At 36.2% G+C, this 21,913-nt stretch overlaps 2 protein-coding genes across 3 annotated transcripts; one reads left to right on the forward strand and one right to left on the reverse strand.

The window, feature by feature from the left end:
• Positions 1-451: 451 nt before the first annotated feature.
• Positions 452-12,732, forward strand: LOC130798493 (glyoxylate/succinic semialdehyde reductase 1-like). The gene is made up of 9 exons (XM_057661509.1): positions 452-690; positions 942-1,071; positions 2,702-2,812; positions 2,891-2,992; positions 3,242-3,343; positions 3,811-3,926; positions 6,074-6,152; positions 6,222-6,392; positions 12,469-12,732. Exons 2-9 carry the CDS (start codon positions 967-969, stop codon positions 12,553-12,555), a joined length of 873 nt encoding a protein of 290 aa, XP_057517492.1. The 5' UTR covers positions 452-690; positions 942-966; the 3' UTR covers positions 12,556-12,732.
• A 1,451-nt stretch (positions 12,733-14,183) lies between these two features.
• LOC130798492 (uncharacterized) lies at positions 14,184-20,989 on the reverse strand. Of its 2 annotated transcripts, XM_057661507.1 has the most exons (21): positions 20,514-20,989; positions 19,973-20,052; positions 18,998-19,084; positions 18,803-18,853; positions 18,601-18,718; positions 18,458-18,514; positions 18,310-18,374; positions 18,102-18,185; positions 17,966-18,016; positions 17,800-17,862; positions 17,667-17,713; positions 17,514-17,583; positions 17,346-17,408; positions 16,633-16,722; positions 16,476-16,514; positions 16,002-16,238; positions 15,829-15,914; positions 15,691-15,739; positions 15,486-15,566; positions 15,292-15,385; positions 14,184-15,106 (listed from the first exon to the last, which is right to left on the reverse strand). In XM_057661507.1, exons 1-21 carry the CDS (start codon positions 20,629-20,631, stop codon positions 14,637-14,639), a joined length of 2,100 nt encoding a protein of 699 aa, XP_057517490.1. In that variant the 5' UTR covers positions 20,632-20,989; the 3' UTR covers positions 14,184-14,636. The 2 variants fall into 2 exon arrangements, with proteins under 2 accessions (XP_057517490.1, XP_057517491.1); XM_057661508.1 differs by lacking the exons at positions 19,973-20,052; positions 20,514-20,989 and adding an exon at positions 19,225-19,266.
• Positions 20,990-21,913: the final 924 nt, after the last annotated feature.

Here is a 21,913-nt window from a genome sequence, read left to right on the forward strand (position 1 = left end):
TAACAAAGGGTGACATACCTTGTAGTAGTACAAAAGTGATGTTAAGTAATCACTTTGTATATAGTATCTACTGATCGACTACCACCTATCAACTACTCATAATGTATAACGGTTTTCATAAGGTGCAAAATTGAATCCGTTTGTTATCATCAATGAGATTGTGTATCTGGTCAAAGCACCCACATGATTACGCAACTACGAGATCACAACCACTGTCCATATGAGACGGTCTCACCATGAAACGTTCTCCATATATAGATTGAATCGCCCAACTATACAATTGTATATTAGCATATAGACTCCGTATTTTAGGTTCTCTTGCCTAACTATACAATTATTTATTAGCATATAGAGTCTATATTTTGAGGTTGTCTCATCTAAAGATGGACGATTACAAAAATAGCTAACTGACATTATACTATGGATCTAATAAAAAAAACACCCGTTTTCTCAGTTTTGATTGCAGATAAGTGGGCTCGTATTGGGCCGGTTTCAAAAAATCATAGCATCAGTAGATCCATGAATTTCCAAATCCATGAATTTCCAAATCCATGATTTCACCATCACCCAACAAAGATTTGGAGAAGAACATACACCAAGGGTATAGCAACTACCAACACAAGAAATTCAGTCACAAAACACAACTCAACACTTTTTTTCCACTGATTACTGCTCAGAATCCTTAAAAAGGTATCAGCTTTGTCTGAAGTTTATTGTTTTATAGTTGGGTTTTTTTATATAAATTCATGACTCCATCATTGATAAATAGGTTGAGTTTTGAAAAGGAAAAAAAGCAATCTTTTTGATCTGCACATACATGTTTAATTGTTTTTACTAAAGGGTTTTGGTATTTATATGTAACAATTAGTAAATGTTTGAGATTTTTGTAATGAATTTAGTGATGAAATTGACAAGTTTGATCCTTACATGAAATGATGTAGGGTATATAAAGAGAGAGAAGAAAATATGGAGGTTGGGTTTCTGGGTTTGGGAATAATGGGCAAAGCTATGGCAATGAATCTACTGCGAAATGGTTTCAAGGTTACTGTTTGGAATAGGACTCTTTCAAAGGTACTGTTTCATTATTTCTATCTGCTGGGAATATTGCTAAATTTTATTTATAATTATATATTATGATTTTGGGGCTATCACACAAATGCACATTCATTTTATTGATTTATTGAGTTTTAGATTCCTGATTTTGTTTTTTGAAGGTTTATTTTTGTCAAAATGTGGTAGGATTTTAATGAAGAATGAAGGGTATTACAGTTCACTTGTCTGGATGACTTGCACAGAAAAAGTTAAGCATGTACAAATGTAGAGAAAAACCCTAATCAATGAAGATTTGCCCTTCTGGGTGTCGTTGTGTTGCGTTTAGTGGGTACAGGTTAGGCTGAGGGGAGTGAGAATTGAACCCAACCCAGGTTCCTCGTTGGGAATGTGGTATATGCTCTACCTGAAACAAGACATGATTGTCACGTCTGACCAGTTCTAATTACCAACCCAACAGTCTTGCATATGATTGTCTTGGGATGTATATGAAGACTATTAGCTAGGTAGTAGCTTGTAATGCTGGATCAAAGGACCGGGTTTTTTACTAAGTTCTGCGTATTTGTGGTCTATTTGCAATCTGTATTCATTTGGAAATCAATGGAGGCAGGAAAATATATGATCATAGTAGGTTGTGAGAGTAGAAATGTATTTATGAGAGTTTTATGAGTTTAAATATCTGTTTACTATTTCATGCTTTATCATGTGCCTATCAATGCAAGTATACAGCATTTATGAGGGTATTCCAGTGCAGCCTAGCTACAAATTATTCTATTGGTTTTACAGCATGACCTATATTTTCATTTTTCTCCTCCATGTCTAATTGCACCAAAAAGTATTTCAGAAATAAACTTTTTGCCTTCAAGACTGCAGCTTTTCTGGTGGCATAACAAAAAGTTAGTTGCTAATGAATCTCGGTAATGTTGTCGTAGATTAGATGTAATGTACTTTTGCAGGACAAGCGATCTCGACTCAATTTTTGGAAACCTTTTTGCTGATATCACTATATCAAGGACAAGCTTTGGTAGTTCGTCTATTCATTAGAAATTCTCTTATTTGCGTTTGGAACTGAATCAGTTTCGTGCTCTATTGAATCTTTATTTTTATATTCTGAATTTTAAATAACATAATTACATTTCATTGACCCAATGCCACTAATGAGTGGTGGGGCCAGAATTAGATGTATGTAGCTGTATCCTTGTAACATAGAGGTTGTTTGAGATCATTTGATATCGCTTTACTCCATTTTAATAAAAAACCAAAGAACCATGAATCTTTGGCTGCATTTGAAATGGAGGTATATTCTGAATTGTGTATCATGTAAGATCTTTGTAGTCAAATCTTTTCACATGTCTTGTGCAACAAAATCCTCTACCTTATCATACAAGAGCTTCTTGAGTATTGTTCGGCTAATGATGATTGCATCCTGTCAACGAAACATTACAAGAATCATAACAAAATTTTGTAGAACATAACATGTACCTTCAAGGCTATACTTAATACCATCTAATCCGCTTTCTGTTCACTTTTGGCCTTGCAGTACTTGCTGCTTAAAGTTCCTGAAGATCTCAATCTTATTTGATAGTCCTTCAATTTTTGTATCTTGATGGATTATATATGTAACCATACTTTTTGGTTGTTTATTTTTTAGTGTGATGAACTTGTTAAACATGGAGCTACCGTTGGAGAGACGCCAGCTGCTGTAGTTAGGAAGTGCAAGTATACGATCGCGATGTTGTCGGACCCTTCAGCTGCCACATCGGTTGGTAAATCAAAGCTGAATGCCTGTCAAATCTTATTTTTTCCCTTTCTTATCTAACCTTAGCTTCTTGATATTTAGGTTGCTTTCGACAAAAATGGAGTCCTTGAAGCAATATGCAATGGAAAAGGTTATATTGATATGTCAACTGTAGATGCAGAAACGTCCATAAAGATCAATGAGGTTTGAACTGCATTTTAGCGCAGGCTCATAAGTCATAATACCATCTCTATGTTTTTTTCCTGACCTAATGGATCCTAGTCCTTGTTGCTTAGTTGCATTGCGTATATTAAAGTTCCTGAAATTTCATCTCGATTCAGTTGATTTCATTGATACTTTATTTACCTGTCTGCATGAACTATGTCATTTAGCGTTATTCATTTTTGCTTCAGTAGTTTTCCTTTCTGAAAACCTCTAATTGATGATATGCAGGGAGTTGCATCCAAGGGCGGGCGTTTTCTGGAAGCTCCAGTTTCTGGTAGCAAAAAGCCAGCTGAAGATGGTCAATTGATTATCCTTGCTGCAGGAGAGAAGGTAATAGATGAGTTCTTTGTCATATATCTACCATGTTACCACCACATTCACCTAATTGACTCCCATTCTCAATTTGATTGGGCATTAAGGGCTCTTCCTTTCAACGATCCTTAAGTTGCTGTATTGTGAAAATCTGCTTCATGAGTCCTGAATCCTGATTCTTATCTTGATGATAATGGTACATATGATCAAAGCCTTATTATGACTTACTTGCATACATTCTATTCCCTCGATCCATTTTGTGTTTGCCCCATTTCGCTTCCCATGTGAGAGCTTTTTCCATTTGTGGGGGTCTGGGGGCAAAAGTCAAAAGGATGGAGGTAATAGTATTATTGGTTGTATTTATATAATACAAAGAGTTAAAATTGCTGAATTTGGTGGATGGTTGCTTTGCATCATCATATTGCTTCATATTTTGTTCTCTGTTTTTTTGTGTCTATTTAGTTGATATTGTTGTTGGGATGTAGGGCCTCTATGATGAAGCAATTCCAATATTTGATGTATTGGGGAAGAAGTCTTTCTTCTTGGGACAAGTTGGAAACGGGGCTAAAATGAAGCTTGTGGTCAACATGATAATGGGAAGGTCACACCTATCTACTATTTTTGTCAATTTCTTACATTTGCATTTTCACTTTGTGAAGAATATTAAGGACAGACACTGTATAATTTTGTGCTTATTGTGGACTACATGCTTTTAATTTTCATTGTTTTCTTCTATCCTTATATAATCTAGGCAATATCAATTTTACTTTGAAAGGCTTCATCTTGTTCTAATACTGTAGCCAGCAATGTACATCAAAATACTTCAGTTGAATATAGTTTCTCATTTGAAAATAGTTTCTCTATTGGTATTATATAATGTTGTAATTATAATATAATAACAAGGTTAGGGTTGTGTAGATTTGGGACCTTCAGAACCCTGCTTCTTAGGGATACAAAGTCTTTTACTCAAATAGCTATTTCACAAATTCTGTATTGAAATCCAAATATCGCAATTGTGTTTCCCGTTGTAACTTTTCTTATCTCCTAAACCCATATGCTTTTCTCTCCTAACATCCTGTATAAGTTAGGGACTTAGAAGAGACTCTAGTATTGAGGATTAAAGAGTTGAGTTGCTGCCAAAAGGGGTGAGTCTTGATTTTGTTGATGAAGGGGTCAGGGGAGTATCAAAGCACTGCTCACTAAATAGTCATATAAATAAACAAAAATATAATGTTTTGGAATTATGGTAAAAAGCATGGGATCCAAAAAAGACCTGGATCCATGCTAGGTTTCTAAATGGGGTTATATGACTATATCATATATGAACTTCACTTTGATCGACAAAACATTTTGTAAACACTCCCAATCTTGTTTCAGGATATGTACAATGTTTTCGAATCAAATATGCAGTTTGTTGTGGTAATGACATGGAATGAAAATGAGGCTGTTACGTTATATAACGGCTGCTTTATAAAGATTTTGAGCCAACCGAACCGTAAAACCGCATTACATAACCTATGATTTATTAAATATAGAGTAAGAACCATTATAAGTTGTTATGTAAACATATTAGCCATTATTACCTTTTTTTTTAAGTGTATTAGGTTCTAAAAAGCCTATTATAAGCTTTAATTTAAATATATATGCTCTAGAATCCTGAATTACTAGGATAAAATGATATTTTTTCAAGTTAAAATTCACATAGCAATGTCCACAAAACGAGTTGTAACACCGTGAGGTGCCGCATCCACGACATTGCGACCGACCATTACTGCAATTATGATGACATCCAAATTTTTTTTTCTATGTGTGATGGACTAATGATTGCCCTTATGTCCTATCTAAGAAAGCCTTAGAGATTCAATTGTGTTGTGTTAGTGATTATTAATGCTTGCATGAAACAGTCCAAGATATGTCAGGTATAGGCCAAACTCAAGTCGGGTTAACAATTAACACAATTCAAGTCCAAATCAATTACCCGATTGTTTAATTCCAGTTTGAGTTGGTTTGAGTTCGGTTATTATGGGCAAGTTTGACTTTAGGTCGAGTCATATCTGATACGTGATTCAGATTAAATTTGCGTTTGATGATGTTGGGTTTTAGTAAAGTTCATGTCAGCTAGGTCAATTGTTGGTCAGCTTGATGTAGAGTCATTCGGATCATCGGGCTATGTGAGATAAATATTGGGTCCAAAATTGTGTTTGGTCAATCACAAGTTGGTGCAAGTCAGGTTTGATTATTTCTTTTTTCTGGGTTGATCTCGGTTACAAGTCTGAGTGGACCCGAAGTAGTCAAGAATGTGTCAAGTCACAAAACTAAATTAAGCTGAGCTCGAGTAGGTTATGGGTCACCTCAAAGTCAACCTCCAAATTAAGTGCAGATCAGAATTGGACTTTGCAGGCTTCCGGGTAGTTTCACTCTCTTTGAAGATATTTCTTGAGCCAAGAGACTCTTTGACCACACTCTTATCTATGGGTATGAGTTGCCGTCTTTCTTCCCTCCCCGACCCTAATCATAGTTTCCTATAAGCGGGATATATTGGGTATGATGATGATGACTTTTTTATCGTCCTGCTTATCGTTGTTTATCATTAGAGCTATATGTTTGTGCTGCTCTTTGACTGTTTCGAACTACTGAAAAGTAATACTACTTTGACATTTATTTGACACTTTTTTTATAACATAAAAAGATGTTGTCCTTAACTAAAAAAAGTTGGAATAAACTGACTGATGTTTTGTCCTTCTATAGTATGATGAATGCATTTTCGGAAGGGCTGGAATTGGCTGACAGTAGTGGACTTGACCCTCATACGCTTCTCGATGTGTTGGTAAGATCTTTATGTGACATATTTTTTAGTTTGTTGGTTTGGATCGAAAGTAAAACTATTTTCTTCTAGGATTTGGGAGCCATGGCTAATCCAATGTTCAAACTGAAAGGACCTTCAATGCTTCAAAGTAAATACACCCCTGCGTTTCCTCTCAAGCATCAACAGAAGGATATGAGATTGGCACTTGCCCTTGGAGATGAAAATGCTGTTTCAATGCCAGTAGCAGCTGCCGCAAATGAGGTGAAAATCCCTCTATTCTATCAAACTACCTTGCATATTCCCCCTTTTCTGACAGGAAGAGCTTAGGAAGATACTATACTTGAACCGATAAAATCAATGACCTTATTTGCTAATCTAAACTTTCTTAAGACCCTATAAGCACTCGAATCCATGACCTTAAGTTACTAAGGTGGGAGTTTTACCAACTGGCCTAGTGTCAATAATTCGCTAATCTCCTTGTGAATCGCGAATCGAAAACAGTGAATTATGGTCTGTTTTGGGCTATTCTTGGACACATTTGAGCGAATCGTGAATTCAAAAAGCAAATTAGCTATCGAATCATGTTACACTGCACTGGCCAAACCCATGATACACTATAAGCTATCATATGCCCATTGTTAAAATCGCTATTCGGATCGTTAGTGGAATCGGAATCAAGTAGGATCGTAGGTGGGATCGTTAGAATCGGCTAAGATCGATAGGATCATTGGTATGATTGTTCAAAACTACTAATTTGATTTTTTTGCTAGTATCTTTGTTCTTTTTTGCTTACTATGGTTTATTATTATATCCTTGTGTGTATGTGCTCTATATATATTATGTGTAGTCTATATCCTATATATATTTTGTCATTTTGTTATGAATAGAGAAAAAAACAGCATTAAAAAAGTAAGATGTGTATGTATTTTAAAATTAAAACAAAATCTTAAAAAAATGTGTTGGGATTTTGTGACTCCAACCGAATCTAATGTCGGTCTAAGATGAATCAAGTGTGGGTCAAAAAGGCTAGATGCGCGGGCTGCAGAGATCTACGCGGGGTGCGCATGTGCGGGGTGCGGAGTATTACGTGGGGCGCAGAGAAGCTTCTGTCTTGGAATAGCCTGGAGCGTGTGCCGTGAAGATCTACGCGTGGCGCGCTTGCGCGGAGTTTATGCGGTTTTGCGGTTTCTGCACACGTTTTTGGCAGTTACTTTGTTTAAGGGCCAGTTACTTTGTAATGTTAACCCAAATTTCTTTTTATTAAGTGGCATACTATATAAACCTCTCTTATAATTAGAATTAGGATATGCAATACAAAACACAAAGTGAGGAAAACTAAGAGAGAAAAAGCTTAGAGAGCCATTGTTGTCTCGTTCATCTTGTAATCTCCCGGTTTATACTGAAAAGTTCATTCTCGGTGTCGGTGGATGTAGCTATCACATTGATAGTGAACCACGTTAATTTCTCGGTGTGATTTTCTTTATTGTTTGTTTGAATCTTTATTGCTTTCCGTTATTTTTTTCGATCTTTACTTCCGCTGTCGCACAACAATTAATATCAAGAGCTTAGGTTTAGTCCTAGAAAGAGTTTTTTGAGGGAAACAATGATAGGAGATTCTACAATAAGGATTGAGAAATTTAATCGGAAGAATGGCTTTGGGCTATTTTGATTAAGATGAAGGCGTTATTAAAGCAGTTACAGATTTGGCGTCCGTTAGATCTCAAAGGGTGCGACATCTACGTCGGGATCTGGAGACGGAAGGACTGATGAACAGTTAGTAATGATGGAAGAGAAGGCTCATTCTACCATCTTACTAAGTCTTGGTAATCATATCATCACGGAGGTTGCTGATCAGGAGACGGTCGCAAAATTATGTTTAAAATTGGAGTCACTATACATGACAAAATCTTTAACCAACAGATTGCTACTAAAACAACGATTGTTTAGCCTCAAGATGCAGTCAGGTACGCCATTAAGGGATCATCTAGAAGATCTTAATTCTATTTTACTAGATTTGCGTAATTTAGAAGTTAAGATAGATGATGAGGATGCAGCGTTAATATTGCTTGTTTCTCTACCGAATAGTTATGAGAACTTTATGGAGTTTTTTGTGGTTGGCAAAGACTCGTTGACCCTAGAAGAAGTGAAGACAACACTTTATACTAGGGAGTTGCGTTAAGAGGCGACATGTGATAATGAGAATTATGGCAGTGGGTTAGTTAGGTCGAGTAGAAATTCTAGAAAAAAAGGAGTCTAACAATAGTAACGGTGCTAGGTCGGATACTTGTAATAGTAGAGATGGGTCTAGCAACACTAGGACCATAATATGTTATTATTGTCAGGAACCAGGACATTTTAGGTCTAAATGTCCAGAATTAAAGAATAAATCTCAGGCCACAGTAGTCGAAAGTAAACAGAATAAGAGCTATGATTCGAAGAAAGATTTAGCATTGATTAGTTGTGTTGAATCTAGTGATTTGGTTCATAGCTGGATTCTTGATTTTGGTAGTCCGTTTCATATGAGTCCTCGTCAGGATTGGTTTGATACTTATGAGTCTTGTTTTGGTGCTTCAGTTACGATTGCTAACGGTAGTCCATGTGAAGTAGTAGGTATTGATTCCATGAGACTTCGGACTAGTGATGGGAGAAGGGTTACTTTGACTAAGGAGAGACCTGTTCCTGCATTGGGGAAGACTTTGATATCGCTTGGGACTTTAGATGATTTGGGGCTCAAGGGTGAGTTTAGCAATGGGGAAGGGAGTGTCTTTAAGGGTTCAGATTTGATACTTAGGGGTATCAAGGTGAAGTCCCTATATGTCTTTCAGGGTGTTATGCTGCTTAACTCTGCTGTTAGTGCTTCTACTTGTCACCAAGAGATGACAGTTTGGGATAGGCATTGTCATGTGGGTGAGAGTAGAGGGCTGAAATTGTCCATTGAGAACTGTCTTACATGTGTCAAGGATGCTTACCTTGAGGAAGACAAGCATTGGGTGTTTGGGTTTAAACACGGGTGTGAACTTAGCATTGAAGCTCATGACCACTTGTATGGTAAGATGGTTAGTTGGCTACATTTGGATAGTTCGTTTTGTGGATTTGTTATGTTCTGTGTTTTAGGTATTTTGTGGCATCATACTTATGGGATAACACCATTGCAGAACGGTGTTACAGGAATAGTGAATGGGATCTTGTTAGGGAGAGTCTTATGCATACTATCTAGTACTTGGTTGTTGAGTAGATATTGGATTAGTTTGTTCAATCGGGGTTTACACACGGGATTAGTGGTGACCAGTATGTGTGGTTTCAGTAGGTATCGTGCTATCTCATGTTTAGAGCCTTGTTAGGGCTTTGGTGTGTTGTGTATTTTGCAGCAGCTGATTATGGTGATAGTGGTACCGAGTTTGAGGTAGAGTATGAGGTTAACCCCTTATCCATCTCAGTTCGACCCCATATTGATGTTTTTGATGCTGGCCCAGGTATCTCTCTGACTGTGATTTCTAGTGCTATCTTTATCTCTATGGACAGTTTAAAGGAGTCAGTACAGGGAACATATCGCCGATCTAAAGGGTTTCAAGAAAAGCCTACATGTGTTATCGAGAAGTCTAATAGGTTGGCTGGAGGGAGTGTTGTTTTGGTTGCTATAAGTGTGATAGGTTATGCATTGAGCCTTGTGGTTTTGGCAAGGTTGGTAGCCGTTTTTGTAGAGTTACTTGAATCTCCAACTTATGAGCATATTGTAGAGTATAGTGGATGGGTGCAGTGGCTTGCTATGACTTTACGTATGAACAGAGTATTAGAACTGTTGTATAGAATGGTGGTGTTACTTAGCTTAATTATATCACCTCATTTTGAGGCTGAGTTGGTCAACATGTCTAGAATTACGGTTCGGTGTTTGAAGTATGCTGTGATGTGTACTTGTTTTGCGCATGCCAGAAGTGTCATTTACAGGTTTGTGATTCAACCTGGGTGGGGGCACTGGCAGGTAGATATTTTTTCTCTCTACGGTTTGCATGGATCAGTTGTTGTGTTTCTTATGTACAGGATGTTAGGTGCTTAGTTACATCGATTGAAGCTTGGGTTGTGTTCGCTGAGTTTGATTGTGTCTTGATCTCGGTGATGGTTCTTTGTGATCAACCATGGTTGGCTTTTGTGTACTACGATTGTGTGTTTATTGATCAGGTATTTGATGTTCAGGAGAAGTACGGTGTGGTCAGATTTCATTCGGAATACACGTACATGAAGATAAAGGTAAAGAAAGTAGGATGTTCTGACAGTCCTAGTAGATTCTTACTATGCTGGATTCATTAGCATAGGCCATTAGGGGCAGTTTGAGGGAGCTAACAGGGGGAGGTGTGCACAACCTCAAGGTGGAGCTTGCCTCGTGGACTCATGATGCATGTGGAGCATTATGAGTGGCTTGTGATGCTAGTTGAGCATTATGAGTGGTTATACTTAGAAACGAGTATGTAATGGGTCTTACTTGAAGACTTATCGAGATGGGTCTTGGTTGGAGACTTGTCGAGATGTATGATTTATGTTTGAGCCTTGCATCGGGTTTTGGCTTGACAAAGGTTTTGTTTCACTATGGTTTGATGAGGTAGCGGTTGACTACGGGTTCTCGTCAAGGTGGAGATTGTTGGGATTTTGTGACTCGAACTGAGTTTAATATCGGTCTAAGATGAATCAAGTATGGGTCAAAAAGGCTAGATGCACGGGGTGCGGAGATCTACGCAGGGCGCGGATGCGTGGGGTGCGGAGTATTACGCGGGGCGCAGAGAAGCTTTTGTCTTGGAATAGCCTGGAGCGTGCCGCGAAGATCTACGCGTGGCGCGCTTGCGCGGGGCGGGGAGTTTATGCGGTTTTGCGATTTTTGTAATTTCTTCACGTGTTTTTGGCAGTTACTTTGTTTAAGAGCCGGTTACTTTGTAATGTTAACCCTAATTTTTTTGTTAAACCCCTCTTATAATTAGAATTAGGGTATGTAATGCAAAACACAAAGTGAGGAAAATTAAGAGAGAAAAAGCTTGGAGAGCCATTGTTGTGGCTTCTCGTTCATCTTGTAATCTCCTGGTTTATAGTGAAAAGTTCATTCTCGGTACCGGTGGATGTAGCTATCACATTGATAGTGAACTACGTTAATTTTTCGGTATGATTTTTTTAATTGTTTTTTTGAATCTTTATTGCTTTCGGTTATTGTCTTCGATCTTGGTTTCCGTTGTCACACAACGAAATCTATGGGTTATTATTGCTTTTTTACATTGATAATGATCAAATAATAAACATAGACATAATACAAATTGTTAATTCTGCAAATTTGTAGGATCGTTCGATTCTAAGATCCCACCAGATGATTTCGATCCTACGTAAAATTCCGATCCCGACAACTTTGCATATACCAATACTGAGTTTTACCAACTGGCCAAACCTGGGGCTAACTATTATGCATCGTGCAACCATGTACAAAAGGGTAGGCTAGAGATAGAAGTGAACTTGCGTTTATCTTCCCAAGTCTACACATTTTTGTATCTGAAGAGAAAGGAACATGGATACCTCCACCTCTCTCGTCTTTTCCTTAATCCATTTCTAATTAGGGAAATAAATACCTCATCATTCGTTCCATTCCATTCAAATTTTTCTCGACAAACAAAGTGCAGAAGAGGATGCGTGCGATCTCTATATTTTGTTAGTTGAGAAGCCTATTTGTAAGTCGCTGATGTCTTTTCCGTAGAGCGATTAACTGAATATTGCTGGAAATAAGCTTCATTCTCATTTGTTGTCGGCTTAAACTTAGAGTACATACTAGAAATATTTCTTTGATCAGATATGAAATACTACCTTGAATCACTAAACGTAGACACATTCCACGATCCGGGAACGTCCGACCCCAATAATCACGAAACACGACCCACATTGCTCATGGTGACGTCCCGATGTAGAAGACCTTTTTTTAAAATGGTATTTTGACCTTCATTTGCAAACTAAAGAAAAGAAAGAGGAAAAACTTAGATGAAACCTAGAAAACTAAAGAAAATCCACTTAAAAACAATTTCTTTAATCAAAAAAATCAACTTAATTTAATTTTGTTTTCAAATATAATATATCATGTACCCAATCGTTTCCGAGTCAATCTAGGTTACGTTCATGGTTCCCGTTCCCCTTTCGAAACTGAATGTCATTCCAGGTAACAATGACCCTAATCGTACATGGACAGTAAATCATTACCCTTCGGTAGAGATTAATCAATCATCTTCGAATGGAGTAGAAAATTTCATCTACTATCCAAATTTGATGCTTATTAATTACATTCACTTAGCATTTAAGCTATTAATTCTTAACGCAGGCGTTCAAGAAGGCAAGAAGCATGGGGCTTGGAGACGAAGACTTTTCAGCCGTTCATGAAGCCGTGAAGTGTCCTAAACATACTTGAACACGCAAATCACAAACGTGTACTATCTAGGGCTGGTATATTTCAGTGTGATCTTTCCGCCTTACATGTATTGCCCTCAACAGTAGCATAACAAGGACAGATTCTAGAATAATACAAGCCTTATCAATTAGTGGTTCTATAATTCCCTTATATTTCAGATTTCCTGTCTTTATCTAATGTGTTTCTTCTGGGCTCAAAAACTTACGCGTATGTGTGGTTGATCAGCTAAAACAGACATAAAACATCGTATGCTGCATGATGTCCTAAGAACATTCAACATATGTGCATTAGTTGCTAGAATCCATACATGGACGTATGCTATACAGTGTCGAGACAGGTCTAGACCCGGTATATACACAATACCAAGTGTAACAACTTAGTAAGTGTGGTTGATCAACTATCACAGATTCACAGACAGGAAACTGGATGATGTCTAATGAACATTCAACATCATATAAATTTTCTGCCTGATACTATAAATTGACGAAAAGACGGTTGAGATAGGTCTAGATAATGTGTACATATTACTTAATACTCACTCCTATTCTGGTTAAATGTCCTATTTATTTTTTGGCACTATTTACCAGTCAGTTTTAGTTTGATTAATATTTAACCTTTTATAAATTTTAACCGAACACAATTAAACATATTTAGGATTGAAATAGTGTATTGACAAGTGTACAAAACCAAATAAGGCATTTTTTTTTAGCAAAAGTAGAGTTATATATACTTAAAAATATACTTCTATTGGTGCATAGTTTTTGTTAAACATGGAAGAACTGTGGGTTGATCATTTGGTTTAGTAGTTGAAGGTTTTTTCTTCTCCTTGTTATAACTTTGATTCTCACCACTTATCAAAATTAATTCCTCCCCTTGTCTGTGGGGATAGGAGAAACTCATTCTTAAATAAACATGGTAACCCATTATCTATTTTGTTACTCATCATCATCAACCCAATATTCCGCTTGAAAATAGGGTCTAGAAGAGGAAAGGTGATGGACAATTCATATATGTACTCCTTATAAAGAGAGGACTGGAGGAATGTAATCAATTTAACCCTATGTTGTTAATGTGGCTGATAAATCCCGGGCAATCAGCTGTCTATGTAGGTGAAACATACACTGAAATCTAAATGGAATGGTCCATATCCAAATGAATGTCTCAAAAATTATTCATCTTAAGGAGACATGTCATCATTTGATATTCACATGGTGAATGGGTACATTTTAGCCCCACGACTGTGCTTGTGCTATCATGTTGGATGTCCCAGTTCAACCAGTGATTGGTGATTAGCACACCAAATTTCTGTTAATAGTACATTCTATTTGCTGGGTCTAGGATCATGCATCTTTCTGCCATACATGTCATGTCTCTTTTGAAATTACTACATTATTATAAAATTTCTCACTCTGATTCGGGTGATGTTGAAGCATTTTACACAAAATAAGTCGACTTACATAACATTTCACTTCCAAGAAAAGAAGTTCAAGAGATCACACCCTAATAAACACAAATCATTTGAATAAAAACGCAATTTGCCAAGGGTTTGAAGAAAAAAAAAAAAAGAAAAGAAAAAGATGTGTATAATATATACTGAAATGCAGCTATTGAAGAACCTTAAATAAAGATATTCAAAATAAATGAAGTTCCAGAATGGAGTACATTTTTAAGGGGAAACACCAAGTAAAAAGGAGATCATGATAGCCAGTCTCAAATCAAACCTCCTGAAAGTTTTACAGTGCAAAAGGCAGGCAATTCACTCTTTTAAGATACCCAGGAAACACACCAGTTTATAAAAGGAGGGTAATAATCGACTCGAAAAAAAGGAAGAAACGAAGAAAAACCTCAATCCCTCTCTCTTAGTTACACTGCAAACCTTCCAATATAACAGGCCGACCCCGAAAAAAAGACCGAAATCTAGCACTGTTGGTACGCAGAATCCCGAGAGCTACAATACCTGAGCTTACTCTAATCAACTGTACATCCAAACAGAAAAAATTACTAGCAAAACGAGCTAATTTCAAAATTCTGCTGATCAAGCATGGCCACTAACTTCAAAGGAGCTCGGCCCTCTTCTTTCTTCAGTAGAGAAGACCATTACCATTGCCGCAGATGCCATTCAGAGAACCATTTATATGATCCTTACGAACTACTCCATTCAACAATCCATTGTCATGGTATTCTGGAAATGTACCATTCGCTAAACCATTCGCATGCTCTGGATGAACGCCGTTTATAGACCCATTAACAAGCTTTCGACAGCTTCCCTTTGTCATCCCATTAGCATAAACTGGATGAATGCCATTTTTCAATACACCATTAGCATGCTCCTTGTGTGTGCTGCTCACCGAACCATTGCCATGGTTTTTGTGTACTCCGTTGACAGAGCCATTACCATAACTGTGACCATTGGCGAGGTCCTTGGGTTTATGCTGCGCAGGTATTGTTGGCTGGGGACTGCACTTAGGAGTTTCTCTTTGCAACATAATATGTACAAGGTTCGGGTTTTCAAGAAAAACATTCAACTGTCCAGTTGCTGCAGCTATTAGACCTATTTGCAATCAATGAATAGAATTAGATTAAGTTCACCTAGTGAAACATTAATCTACACTCACATTCCAAGGTTTTTCGTGAACTTTGAAAAAGATATTCCGGCCAAGATAAATGAAAGTTAACATAACATCAACAAATAAACTGTTTCACCAAGTGACACCAAATAGATAAAATAATACACACCTACAAATAGAGGGGAAGGTTTTACTGGTCTTGACTTGAATTCAGGATGGAATTGAGCTCCAACATAGAAAGGATGATCAGGTAGCTCAATAATCTATTGCACATGATCGACAAATGAAAAAAAAAAAATCAAATTAGTACACGAATCATCAGAAAATTTTTAGAAGTAATATTCCGGAAGCCAAAATGCCAACCTCCATTCGCTGGCCAGTTTCATCTTTTCCGGTGAATGACATGCCAAAACTCTCCAGCAGCGCAATCTTATCAGGGTTCACCTATTAAACATAATTATGTTCAGGGAAAAATTAGTTTACTACATTCACTAAAACAGGTAAGTAATTAGTACATACAACCCTTATTTTATGTAAAAAATTAAATTGTTGCGTATTTATTACAAACCTCATATCTATGCCGATGTCTTTCATCAACAAAGCTTGCATTGCCGTATCTAAATTAGGGGAAAAGACAATACGAGAGTTAAACATTTGATATATACATCGGCTGTAAGTTTTTAGCCAGACATGAACACTTTCTTACAGCTTTGCACTCTTGCAGTCCTTCACTTGGAAGAAAGTCCTCCTTGAACCAAGCCGCATAGTGCCTCCCATATGAGTTTTTGATCCCTATTATGTTTCATAAATAACATTTTCAGCCGAGAGAATTGATACAATTTCCACACAACAATTAATATAGACAATCATAATATATACCTCTGGCATGAATATAACAAAAGGATTCTTAGTTTTTTGGGTTTCTGTATCAAATTCTGTGCTGTTTGCATCTTGTATTCCAAGAACTGAACGAGCAAACTCGATAACAGCAATCTGCATTCCCAAACAAATGCCGAGATATGGAATTTTATTTTCTCGGGCATACTTTGCTGCAAGAATTTTCCCTTCCACACCTCGGTCGCCAAATCCTCCAGGAACTAGAATCCCATCTGCACCCTGATTTATAAAGGGAACGAAGGATTAACAACACAAATTAGTTCATTTACAAATTCTGAATACTAGATGATACGTTGCTTTAGTAGCCAATTGCCACTGTTCTTGAACAAATTCTGAAAGATAGAAAATAATGTAAATGGGAACACTTTTTAGCTGGAAAATTAACACTGGATTTATATAGTGATCACATACAAGGATAAAAATAGACATGCTCAGAGGTAATAGAAAAACACAAACCTTAAGCAAATTCCATGCAGATTTGTAGCTTTCGAGATTCTACAACAAGAAAAAAGAATGAACAAACATGAGAATACAGCAAAAGAGCAAAAAAAAATCTGGGAATTCGGAAGACTATGAAAATAAATGAAAAGCAGAAAGTGCAGGTTGTCATCACCTCTTCCTTGGTTGAATCTTCAAGATCACTAGCTGGAACCCAGTCTAGAATCAATTTACGATGACATGCAACCGAAGCGTGCAAGAGAGCCTGATAACACACCAAAAACAGCACTATTACTAACCAGATACCATAAACAAGAATAACTTCACTATTAACTCCTTGTGTACTGCTATGACTTGCAAAGCAAAACAATGACCGGCTTTATTGACCAATCCTTCTAACTTATACTTTAATGCGCCTGTAAGCCAGCCATTATACAGAGGTTCTAGAGCTTAATGTTCCATCATACTGCGCAAAAAATCTCGACAAGATAGTCAACATAGGCAATAATGCTTTACTTGATGATGAGTGCTTAACAACCCACACTGCTTACGGTCACTGTGAATCCTCTCATCACAGAAAAATGAAACTCTGATTTTCTTATAATCAATCAATATACCAAATAGCTTTCACAAAAACATTGTCGGAGATTCCATTACCATCTTATCAAAGTGGCCTACATAAGAGGAAGGAAGCTTCATTGCGACTCTAAGGTGGCAATCAAATCCAAACAAATTGTCAAAGCAGATATTGGAGACTAACTCGTTCACAAAAACCAACCATCAATATAGCATGCATGCACGAGTCAAAATAATCTTTCAACGGCATCTTGAAAGAGTCAAAAAATTTCATCTCATATTTTGTAAGTGAAATAAGTAAAACTCAAATACCTTCAACACAGAGAGATAAGAATCTGAAAGTCCTGTGTACTTTCCGACCATAGCAATCCTCACCTAATGATTGTCGACAAAAAATAAGTAGAGGCTAAAGGTTGCTCAACTGAATGCAAAAAATGATCAAAAAGCTAAAAAAAAAGTATCATGTCAAAAGGAACCTACAGGAACATGCAACATGCTACAGAGTCCAGCTCTTCGAGTCCATTCATCTAGTACAGGCTCCTTTGCAACCCTGCAATGTGAGAAAGTCAGATGTGGTTTGCAAATAACAATGAAACAAGAAAATAGAAGATATTATATGGGTAGTAGACAAACCCGTAAAGATTGAGAACTTTTAATATAGCTTCATGAGCTTTCTGATCCTGATGGAAACAAAAATGATTCCCCATGAGCAATGTCATAGAAAAAAGGCAAAATAGACAGTTTCTTTATGAACCTAAACACTTACTCTAAGAAGCAGTGGAATGTGCCAAATGTTGGGGACGTCAAATAAAGTTATAATATTCTCATTCTGAAACAATGACATATCTTAGGTGAGAATTTGAAACAATAAATACAAATTGACATAAAGGTGCAGAACTACAATTATAAGAAGTATTTGCTATTAAAATTACCGGAACATGGCAAAATTGTGACAGTTTGGCCTTCACATTATCGTCAAGAGGCTGTACAGTAAAGGTGAATATTATAGCAAGGCATCAACTAAAAAAGTGTTTCTGTGGTGAATGAAGAACAAATTTAGATAGATACCATTGTGCTGCGGCAAGCCAAAATATCTGGTGTTAAACCAAGGCCTCGTAGCCCCCGGACACTGTGTTGTGTTGGTTTTGTCTTCTGTTAAAAGCAACAGTAACCTTATTAAATAAATAAACCAGGTACATGTCTAAACACCACCACATTTCAGATCGTAATTCAGTTGAACAGGAACATAGTATTGCAAACAATTTGATTGAATTACCTGTTCCCCAACAACATTAAGAACTGGTACCAGACTAACATGGATGAGGCAAAAGTTCCCAGAACCTGTTTAGAAGAAAAGTTTTAAGTCATTCTTCTTAGCACAAATACATCATTTTCTTTCATATGATGCTTCTAAGCGGACGTACCGACGCGATATGAGAATTGTCCAAGCGCCTCGATAAATGGCATAGACTCAATATCCCCTACATTACAAACACAATTTTCAGACCATTTTAGAGGCATAATGTTTTGGACATTATAAAACTTAAGGGCATATTCAATTAAGTACCTATAGTTCCACCCAATTCGATCACACAAACATCAGGAGGGCCCTCTAGTCCATCCACTGGTGTATGTGCAACACGTTCTATCCAAGCTTGGATTTCATCGGTTATATGCGGGACAACCTATCAAGCACAAAGAAAATAATTTAGAGGACTATCTAGAGTCAAAAGTAGCAGTAGAAATCTTGGACTAGAAAGGAAAATGACCTGAACAGTTTTGCCCAAATAATCTCCCCTTCTCTCTTTATCAATTACAGTCTGTCACGTACACCAAAAGAAAGACAAAAAAATCATCAACATCAACAACCTATATAGTCAAGTGGGCTACTCCATCTTTGGGATTGAAAGGTTGTTTAAAAAGTTAGGAAACACGTAAGCCAGTGTTCAGTAAATAAGGCTTGCCTGGTATATTTTCCCAGTTGTAATATTATTATCGCGCGTCAGCTTGATGTCTAAGAACCTCTCATAGTTACCAAGATCTAGGTCCACCTGTGAAACAACCCTTATATGTTCAGTACTATGAAATATGGAATTGGACAACATTCTTTTTTTGAAAGATAAAAGTATGTTCAAATAATTCAAGCCCAGAAAAAAGGCAATAAAACTTTTCAAAATTAGTTCATGAATACTTGAAGATCACAAGCTGAATAGCACATCAATATCTTTCAGCTCTAACCCAAAATCATATACAACTGTAATGCTCATGAAGGTAGCAACTTGCTAACCAGGCCCCACGCTGATACTGGCAAGAATAAGGAATTGATTTTGCAGCTAGAGTAAACAAGAAAAGCATGCACATTTGAATACACAATCTAAATCTTCCATTTCTTTCCCCCCCTTTTGACTTCTAGAAAAAGATGGATTTTGTGCCGAAAGAATCTTCATTAACAATTTCTAATTGCTATCCTAGGTTGTTCCACACAATAACCTTATCTCTTTTTCTCTATCATGTGCTCATCTACCCCTCTATCCTTTTGAATTTGCTAAATATGCAAATTTATGCATGAGGTTTTCAAGTGTAGTGTAGCAAATTTAAAGGGGCATAGGGAGTATTTTAACTAAACAAATACAATAAAATTTCCATTAGTAAGCGAATTTCATCATACAAAGGATTAAACATCCCATCTAAAACTTAGTAGGAAAATAAAACTACCAACATCATTTTCTAAGATGCTTATCCTTTACAACTACCTTCACTGCCGCCAAGATATACAAAACAAAATCAAATTGCTAGTAGTGAAAAAGAAAATTAGTCAACATCAACAGTGACCTCATAAACTTTATTATTCAAATCTTGAAGAAACTGATTCCCAAACAAAATTGGATTTTTTTTGATAAACATTAACTAAACTACTAAAGGTTAGTGAGTAATATTACCTCCCCCCCATCATCCAAAACAAACACTTCACCATGCTCAAAGGGTGACATAGTTCCAGCATCTGTATTCAAGTAAGGATCTGCAACATCACAATAACAAGTACATAAAAAAAACATTAATTAAAGAGAAATGAAAAGGCCATGGTAAATAAAATTCTAAAAAATCCCTCAAAAATTCCCCTTTTCTCAAACTTTTGTGAACATCTAATTCATAAAACAGAGAAGAATTTAAATTACAGTTTTTTGCATTTTTGAGTGAACTTCCAATCTTTATCCCAGATAAGAAAGTAAAACAATTTAATAAAGCAAAATACCAGATTCATTTCTCAATACACACAAACCGAAATGGTGCAATGTCGAAAAGAAAATGCATCTTTTGTCTATAGAAGATCCAATCATTTCATCAAAAAGAAACTCTGGGCAACAATAACTCAACCGAAAAACAATAACCTACATCAAAATCAAAATCCCCCTAATTCACCCATAAACCCTAAATTTGAATCAAATCTCAAAAACTCACGTCGTACAAATCTATAAATACCTATTTTAATGGAAGTTACACGAAGACCGCAAGTTTTAAGAAGTACACCGATACTACTAGCAGTAACACCTTTTCCCAAGCCACTTACAACACCACCAGTTACCAAAACATACTTCATTTTTCCCAAAAGTTTTGATTATTACACCAAAATCTAAGCTTTTTTTATTGTAATTTTCACCTTCCCCTGTTTTTTCTTGGTAATATAAATATTAATGTACGTTAATTCCAATTGATTGTAAGAAATAAATGTTGTGCAAAGAGTATGAATAAGATTTGGTAGAGCAGAGAGAGAAAAGGAAAGGAGATTATGTTTTGTTTAGAGAGAGAAAATTTGAGAAGATTTCATATTGCTCGAGTTCTGGTTATGACGGCCCAACCCGTTTTTATAATACCCAGTTACCCACTGCCTTCTTATTTGAGTTTTTTTTTTTTTAACTCATAAACCCTAGTCCCTAGTCTAAAATATAATATTTTCTTTTTTCTCAAAAAAAAAGTGTATATATATTTATTTATTTAATTTTTGGAGGGGGATTTTTTTTTTCTTGTAATGCGCTCCTTTTCCCGCCTCTGCACACCCTGTCCCTTTTATAGAGGTTGAAACCTTTTTTTTTATGTCACACTCGCGTTAAAGGTGTTTGGTTGATGGCTTTTTTTTAGTATTTTTAGTTGATTTTGACTTTTGACTTGTTGATTAATTAAATACTTAAAAAAGTAAAGGAATTGATAAATGACTTTTGATCTAGCTAAAAAGCTGACTTTTAAATTAAAATAAAAAACTAATCTAGTTAGCTTTTTAAGTTGACTTTTGGCTTAATGATCTACTTTTTCTATAACGAACAGTCAACAGCTAATATCAAAATTTACCAAACATCTTCATAAATATTTGGCTTTTTCAACTTGCTTAAATGCTAATAAAAACAATCAACATTTCTAACTGGTCAAACAAGTCAATTATAAATACCAACAGCCAATAGCCAATTGTCAAACACCCTCAAAGACGATATTTTGGATGTCTTAGCTATGCATTTATATGTATTTCCTTTATTCTAAAATACATTTACTGATGTACGTTTAACTTTTCATACAATTCTAAAAATTAATTATAAATAAAGGATGATGAATTAATGATGCAATATTTCTAAGTTGCATATTCTTCACTGTCTTATAGAAGTATATAATTAACATTCAACCAATTGAATTCCTCCATTTTTCTAGTCCAACATCTTTATTATTTTGTACATTTATTATTGTATGATATAATATGATGATTGTTTGGCAAAACTAGAGCTTATGGCAGTTGGAATACAAGTTGTAATGTTATAAAACCAGCTATCGACACTCCTAAACAATACTTAAACTGTTACTTCAGTGAATAGTGATATTATTTATAATATTAAATT

The sequence above is a fragment of the Amaranthus tricolor genome, chromosome 13 (assembly GCF_026212465.1).
Source record: "Amaranthus tricolor cultivar Red isolate AtriRed21 chromosome 13, ASM2621246v1, whole genome shotgun sequence".
Taxonomy (NCBI): domain Eukaryota; kingdom Viridiplantae; phylum Streptophyta; class Magnoliopsida; order Caryophyllales; family Amaranthaceae; genus Amaranthus; species Amaranthus tricolor.

Excerpts from the sequence above, each read along its gene's own strand:
- LOC130798493 (XM_057661509.1), top strand. The coding sequence starts at position 967 with ATGGAGGTTGGGTTTCTGGGTTTGGGAATAATGGGCAAAGCTATGGCA. Across the intron at positions 2,813-2,890 it reads ACCCTTCAGCTGCCACATCG|GTTGCTTTCGACAAAAATGG; the intron begins GTTGGTAAATCA and ends CTTGATATTTAG. Across the intron at positions 6,153-6,221 it reads ATACGCTTCTCGATGTGTTG|GATTTGGGAGCCATGGCTAA; the intron begins GTAAGATCTTTA and ends ATTTTCTTCTAG.
- LOC130798492 (XM_057661507.1), bottom strand. The coding sequence starts at position 20,631 with ATGAAGTATGTTTTGGTAACTGGTGGTGTTGTAAGTGGCTTGGGAAAA. Across the intron at positions 19,085-19,972 it reads TTTTGGATGATGGGGGGGAG|GTGGACCTAGATCTTGGTAA; the intron begins GTAATATTACTC and ends GTTGTTTCACAG. Across the intron at positions 18,854-18,997 it reads CAACTGGGAAAATATACCAG|ACTGTAATTGATAAAGAGAG; the intron begins GCAAGCCTTATT and ends TGTACGTGACAG.